At 37.2% G+C, this 7,885-nt stretch overlaps 1 protein-coding gene across 1 annotated transcript in view; it reads left to right on the forward strand.

The window, feature by feature from the left end:
* GPC5 (glypican 5) overlaps window positions 1-7,885 on the forward strand; it is a 1,313,037-nt gene that overhangs the window by 260,497 nt on the left and 1,044,655 nt on the right. The window contains exon 3 of the mRNA XM_034665370.1: window positions 139-272. Within this exon, the coding sequence (XP_034521261.1) occupies window positions 139-272 (134 nt within the window). The remainder of the gene's footprint in view (window positions 1-138; window positions 273-7,885) is intronic.

Raw genomic sequence — 7,885 nt, forward strand, 5'->3', positions numbered from 1 at the left:
AGAGGAGCCTGATGTGGGGTTCGATCCCATAACACCGGGATCACGCCCTGAGCTGAAGGCAGACGCTTAACCGCTGTGCCACCCAGGCGCCCCGGGAGGATGGTTTCTAACTGTCTTTTAATATTTTCACTTTGAAAGGTCAATAAGATTTGTGGCCGTCCAATCAGAGCACCTACACAAAGCCCCCGTTGTTCTTTTGATGGAAGCAAAGAGAAGCATGGGATCAAGATCTCTCCTAGAAACGATGAAGAGACACTTGCCAACAGAAGAAAGTAAGACATTTGTTTTACAACCAGAAAGAGAAGAGAAAGTAAGCCATTAATTTTCAACAGAATAGAATGTATTCAATTAAGTAAAACAAAATATGCTATTGAAGAAAAAAAAAAGATCACCATTAATTACTTTTAAAATTCAGCGGTTACTCCTATTCAACTAATTAGGAATGTAAGTGCAACTTCTGAGACCAATAAAACTTCCTGTGATAAGAGACACTTGCTATAATACAATATGGCAGGCAATAGGCACATGTGGTCATTGTGCACTGAAAATATGGCTAGTGTACAGTGTTGTACAGCAGATCTCTAGGACTTACTAATTTTGCTTCGCTGAAACTTTATGTGCATTAATTAATACCTCCCCATGTCCTTCTCCCTGTGACCAACAATACCGTATTGGATCCTTTAAATTTTAAGAGGGTAGATCTTACCACAATAAAATTTTTAAAAAGTTTAAAATATGGCTAGTGTGACTGAGGATTGAATTTTTAATTTTAATTAATTTTAGTCTTAATTCTACATGTAGCTACTGTGTTGCGTGATGAACACAGAGTATTCACATAAATGTTGCAATCAGGATTACTGTATGCCAAGCATCTGTTAGAAAGTGGTTGGATAAGAAGTTGTTTCTATACCTTTTATCTGGAATGCTGAAAATGGCTATCTATTGATTCAAAATGAGAAGCATTGAGTGGCTTGCTTCTGTAACTCACATTTCTGCCGTTATTCCCATCATTGTTTCACATGTTAAAGCCTTCGTTAATATCTCTTTGCTTGATAATTGACAGTCAAAATGAAAAACTCTTTAAACTGAAGGAAACTATTATTTTATTTATTTTTGCATTCTATTGACCAGTGTATGTCCTGACAAATACTAGATTCTCAGTGGGTGTTTTTGAATTGAGTTGAAATTCAGAATTATATATATATATATATTTAGAGAGAGAGAGAGAGAGAGAGAGAACTTTTATTTATTTATTTATTTTTATAAAAAAATTTTATTATGTTGTGTTAGTCACCATACAGCACATCCCAAGTTTTTGATGTAAAGCTCCATGATTCATTACTTGGGTATAACACCCAGTGCACCATGCAATACGTGCCCTCCTTACTACCCATCACCAGCCTAATATTCAGAATTCTATATTCATTTAATTCAAGTAGTTATTTCTAATAATACCTTATGGCAAACTCAGTATGTTACATTGCTTTACTCTCTATAATGTAAAATCTGTCTTTCCTTTTGGGACAGTGCTCCTAATTGCCTCATTCTCTTCTCAGTTAGACTATAATTTGGAATAAAGATTTGGGCTATTGCTGGCTATTTGCTGCAGCTCAAAAGAATTAGCACTTTGTTTGCATGCAAAGTAGCTGTTCTTTTTTTTTTTTTCCTAAACATCTATAGTGATCAGCAGTCTTTTCTTGTATTTGAGAAATTAATGTTCTTAGACTAGCTTATAGCTTACAGTGGCTTGGTATAGTGTAGAGTGGTTCTTATAATAAAATCTAGCTGAGGAAGATCTTAAGTCCTTAAAGGTCATGTCTGTTTCACCACCAGAGCCATTCAGTTGTTCAAAAGACAAAACAAAACCCAACACAAGTGAAATGTCTCAGGAATAATGAAGGGTTCATATGAATTAGCTAGTTTTATAAGTATCTGTCCAGCCACTGAATAGATCTCCTTGTGACCAATCTTGCAAACTCATGTATTTCTCTGTCCCTAACCAGCTAGCCACCATTAGCCATTGCCCATGAACCAGAGCAGGTCTATCCTAGGCCAGTCTCACACCACACGAAGTCAACAACCAGAGGTGTTACACATGAGCCTGCTTGTGCTATTTATTTCTACACATTTTTTATTGCCACTCCTAAATGGAATTTAATTGCTATGGCCGTGCACTTCTGCTTAATACTTACATATTGTGCAGACCTATCCATAAGCTACTCCTGAATTTTATTTATCTTTCCATATCCATAAACTAGGCCTGAATTTTATTTATCCTTCATCACTGGTAATTCCCCATGAGGTCATGCATTTCAAACGAAATAGCTGGGGAAATGTAGCAGGGTAGGTGCTGAGTGAGTTTGAGATACTTTCTGTGCATCTTACTTGTGTTTTTTCCACCCACTTGAGGCTGACTTTCAATAGATGACTTCCCCTTGATGATATATTGGTTCTATACAGGCCTGATCTCATAGTGTGGCAGATCAATAGCAGTTAGATCATCACGGGTATCTCAGGTTGCAGTGTCACTTGCTAGCTCATGGTCAGGTGTGTAATTTCTGTCAGATCCCAGTTGTCAACTCACCAACCCAACCAACCAACCAAACAAAAATAGTGTTTAGCACTAGCAGGAAAGACTTTAGTCCAAAATCCCTGACGTCTATACTATTATTCTTCTAATGGGGCTTTCCAGAATCTCTGTAGAGCATCTTCATTTGCCACTGGTACTTCAGGGACTATTGAGTAGATGAGCTGGGTCATCTGGACTGAACATCAGAACAGTTTGCAAGTTGCCAACCTACAGACTTTTCTTTCTCATGCAAAAGTTCTTTGGGGCTACTTTATAAATGGGTTGTAGCGGTTGTAGCAACATATTCAAGTGTGTGTCATGTGTTTTCTAATGTGCAAAGGGACCCAAAATGTTTTGTGTCTCTTCCTGAGTGCTAGGTTATCATAAGGCAGAAATTGGCCTTTTACATTAGAATATCCCAATAAGATTCAGACTACTAGACATTTTAGAAACCCTGCTGAATTGTCAGGGCCTTGAAATGTCAGTATATTTCCCCACCAGAGGCATGCACATGTCTACTGAGGCAACTAGGTTGATGTGATCAATATTTTATTATCAGCATGGTGTCCTGTAGGATGTCCAAATGATCAGGGCTCCTGTCTGTCATGGAGTGGGAGAATTGCCCTGAGGTCTAACAGTGAAGATGCTCTTATTAGCTGAAAGTGAAATATTCCTAATTATCCTTACTAATTGGTAAAGAGATAAAAGCATTGGCCAAATTGTTAGTTAAATAGCAGGTGGCAGTACGTGTTTTGATTTGCTCTCGCAGATACCACATACAAAGGAGGATATAATTGGAGTCACCTCTGACTCAAGTTACGATAATCCAAACATTCTCCAAGCCCACCTCTGTGTGCACAGACCAGCCAAGCAAATGAGGTGATATTGAATAGATAGAGTCAGACAAAGATATGTTTATAATACTATAGCTGGCTAGTTTTCTGAACTCCATTCTAATGGTTGGTCTGTTGATCTGATTGGATTTTCTATGTGCACACTCTTGTGGTTCACTGGTAGAACAATTCTAGCAAGAAGCTTGCTGTACCTTCTAAAATTTGTATGGGCTATGCACTTGTCTGCTTGCTTAGGATGTAGCCCAAGAAACTTGCTCGTATTCACAAAGAGAATTCTTGAGTATCTGTGGTGGCTTAGAGTTAGAGGCAAGTTATATGCCCATAACAAGAAAAATGGAAAAATAAAATAATTACTTTGGAACATTGTGAGTCAGAAGGAAAGAATGTATTTTCATGCATCAAAATATATCATTGTGATTAAAGAGAAAAAAGTATTAAACAGAATGAAAAGAGTGTAATACCATTTTTATAAATTAAAAACAAATATACAAAAATCAGTATGTATTTTTCAAGGAAAGCATATGGCAAAGTACTTATATTAAATATATTAAGAATGGGTATTTATTAATAAAATTCGATTTCAAGTAATAAGTTATGATAGCATGCCAGGGATTGAGGAGTATGCTTAGCTCTCTGTATCTCAGAAAATATGTGTGTGTTTGTTATCTACACATAAACATACATATATACACTGTTATTTTAAACTTTAGATGAAAAGTGTTTTCTTAAATCTTATTTTTATAATAAAACATAGTTAAAACTCCTTTAGTCAAAATTTTCATGAGAGCTAATGATACTCAATTTTTAAATAACCTTTTTTTGCCACTTCATATGCACACTTTTTCATTATGATGTGTAGTATAGTGATTATCCAGATAGAGATAAAATGTAATTTGCTGAAGTGTTTTTGACTTGGGACTTCCTCCTGTAACTATTAATTAGAACAAAATGAAACTTTATTGTAAAATAAAAAAATAGATAAGGAAAAAATGAATTTCCCATCAGGCCATCCAAATCAATGACAAAATCATTGACCACTATTTTGTGCAATTCATAAAAAAGTAAAGTTAAAAAATTTAACATCTTCTGAGTTAGTTTTTATAAATTAGCAATGTATCCACAGCAGGTTTTCTTAGGTTTTCTTTATTTACCTTGGGCAATTCCCATGAGAATATTTATACCAGCAAGTACTATCTGTAAATTTAAACCAATTTAAAAATATTAAAAGAAAGCTATGGAACAACAACAAAAAACACACCGATTTCTATAAATATAATTGCTCTAGTAGCTGAAAAATAGAAATTGTAAAATGCATCAGTTGTTTTGCCAGTGAAAATGGAGATAAACACTGTTCTATGTTTAACAATTTAAAATACATTTTTACATATAAATAAGTCATAGTCTTTTAAAATTATATTGGCATCATTTACTTTATAGGGCGTCTGGGTGGCGAGGTCAATTAAGACTCTGATTCTTTTTTTTTTTTTTTAAAGATTTTATTTATTTATTCGACAGAGACAGACAGCCAGTGAGAGAGGGAACACAAGCAGAGGGAGTGGGAGAGGAAGAAGCAGGCTCCCAGCAGAGGAGCCTGATGTGGGGCTCAATCCCATAACACCGGGATCACGCCCTGAGCTGAAGGCAGACGCTTAACCGCTGTGCCACCCAGGCGCCCCAAGACTCTGATTCTTGAGTCTGCCTCAGGTCATGATCTCAGGGTTGTGAGATCAAGCCCTGAGTTGTGCTCTGTGCTCAGTGGGGAGTCTGCTTGGGATTCTCTCTCCCTCTGCCCCCCACTCATGCTCTCTCTCTCTCTCCTTCTAAAACTAAATAAATAAATCTTTAGACTCAGTTTCTTTAATGGTATATCTTATTTTAAAAATAGTTATTGGGNAAAAATAGTTATTTAAAGTTTGTTTATTTATTTATTTAGTTTAGTAGTCTCTACACCCAATGTAGGGCTCAAACTCACAACACCAGGATCAAGAATCTCATGCTTTTCTGACTGAGCCAGCCAGGTGCCCCAAAATTTGTTGTTTAAATATACAAATTTTTTGTTTAAAATTATGTTAGATTTATGGCACCCTGACCTAAAAAAAATATTTTCTGGTGTTTGTAACAATTTAATTTATATAGTTTTCCATTTTTCAAGCAATTCTTTTGAGGTTGTGTTAAAATAACTATTGTTGACTTATAAAGAATTTGACCAATTAGCTTTTTTTAAAGTTACCCAACACTATTTATTAAATGATGATTACTTTTTTGTTTTTCAATTGGGATGTTTAGTCAATTTTTTTAAAGATTAATTTATTTTAAATAGAGAACACGTTCACACTTGTGCACAGGAGTTGGAGGCGAGGCAGAGGGAGTGGGAGAGAGAGAATGTCAAGCAGGCTCCCCAGTGAGCTTGGAACCTGACAAGGGGTTCAATCCCATGACCAGAGAGATCATGACCTGAACTAAAATCAAGAGTTGGGTATTCAGCTGACTGAGCCACTCAGGTGCCCCAGTCAGTTTTTTATAGTGATATATAGTGTCCTTTATTAAAATAAAGATTGTATTTTTTTAAGTAATCTCTACACCCAGCGTGGGACTCAAACTTACAACCTTGAGATCAAGAGCCCCACGCTCTACTGACTGAGCCAGCTAGATGTCCCAGTGATATATAGTATCCTGAAGTAGTTTAAAGCTACCATCTTGTTCTTTTTTTTCTTTTTAACCCATGTTCTTTATTCTTCTTATTACTTTTTTAAATTTATTTACTTAGAGAGAGAGAGAACACTGTGAGCAAGCAGGGGCAGGGGCCAGGGGAGATGGAGAGAATCTCAAGCGGACTCCTCGCTGAGCCGGAAGCTTGACATGGGGCTTGATCTCACAACCCTGAGATTATGACTCCAGCAGAAATCAAGAGTCAGACACTTAAGCAACTGAGCCCCCAGATGCCCCATGTTCTTTACTCTTTAGTCATCTTTTCTTCCCTTCTTTTGACTTTAACAGGTATTTAATTTTTTAAAAAATCTCCATGGCTTTTTTTTTTTTAAGATTTTATTTATTTGAGAGAGAGAGAGAGTGTGCGAGCTGCAGCAGCATGCATGAGTTGGGCGAGGGGCAGAGGGACAACTGACTCCCGCTGGTCAGGACTCCGGGATCATGATCTGAGCTGAAGTCAGATGCTTAACTGGCTGAGCCACCCCGGTCAGTGCCCCTTCATGGCTTTTTGTATTTGCCTTTCTTTATTATTCTAATGGTTACCATAGAGATCACAATGTGCCTTTTTAATTTTTACTATCTACTTTAAATTAGAACTTTTACCACTTCATTGAACAATATAAGAACCTCGAAAGTTTCACTCCATTACCCTTTTCCTATCTTCCCTTACCCTATTCCTAACCAATATCTTACCTCTAACAACATTTTAACAGCTTCCGAGATATTATTTTTATTGTTGTTTTTAAATAGTCAATATTTACTTGTAATAACTCCTATCTTATTCTTTCTGGTACTTTTTTTTTTTTTTGAAGTTCCATGTGTCCATCTAGAATCATTTTGCTTTATTTAGCCTTAATATATTTTTCCTTGCCTGTTACTGGTGATAAATTCATCTTTTGTTTGAACACGTCTTCATTTTTGAAGAATATTGTTACTAGGTCCAGAATTCTAGGTTGTTACCAGCTACGATTTTTAAAAATATAAATGTCCCTAATTAAGTTCATGACATGGCATTGTAAGTCAAGTCATTGTAAGTTTAGTGGAAACGTTTCATAGGGAAGTTAGCTACACTGGTGGCTTCTGCTGGGGCCGGGCTCATGTCCCTTTACCTGGCCATTTTATCTGTCTCCCAGCTGCTGTCTCCTGGTTGCTGGTAAAGCACAGCTGCCCTCTACTCTGGGGAATTGCACTCAACAAATTGGAGCCATCTATATTCATTATCTATTGCTACTTAACAAGTCATTCCAAACTGTAGTAGCTTAAAGCAACAACAGCCATTTATTATGCAATTTTCTGTGGGTTGGGAATTTGGGAGCTGCTGCTGTGGGGTTTTGTTTTGACTCAAGGTTTCTTTTTGGCTATGGTCTGTTAGGGTGATGGCTCTCAAGGTCAGGTGAGGCTGCAATCCTCTGAAGGCTCGAGCGGGACCGGATATCATCTTCCAAGACGGCACAGTCACAGGGCTGCTGGCAAGAGTCCTCACTTTCTCGTCACAATGACTTCTTCTTGAGTTTTCTCACAGCTCTGCAGCTGGCTTTCCTCAGGGCAAATAATCTGAGAGAGAAAGGCAGAAGCTGCAGTGTTTTTCTGATCTAGCCTTGAAGTCTCCATTGTCATTTCTGCAGTATTCTACAGGTTACACGGGTCAGTTCTGTTCCATGTGGAAGAGAACTACACGCCATCTCATCCACCTGAAAGAGGGGGTTAAACTCCCACCTTCCTCACCCCCTTGGCAGAGGCTCATAAGCAATGC

Source organism: Ailuropoda melanoleuca, chromosome 7, assembly GCF_002007445.2.
Source record: "Ailuropoda melanoleuca isolate Jingjing chromosome 7, ASM200744v2, whole genome shotgun sequence".
NCBI lineage: Eukaryota > Metazoa > Chordata > Mammalia > Carnivora > Ursidae > Ailuropoda > Ailuropoda melanoleuca.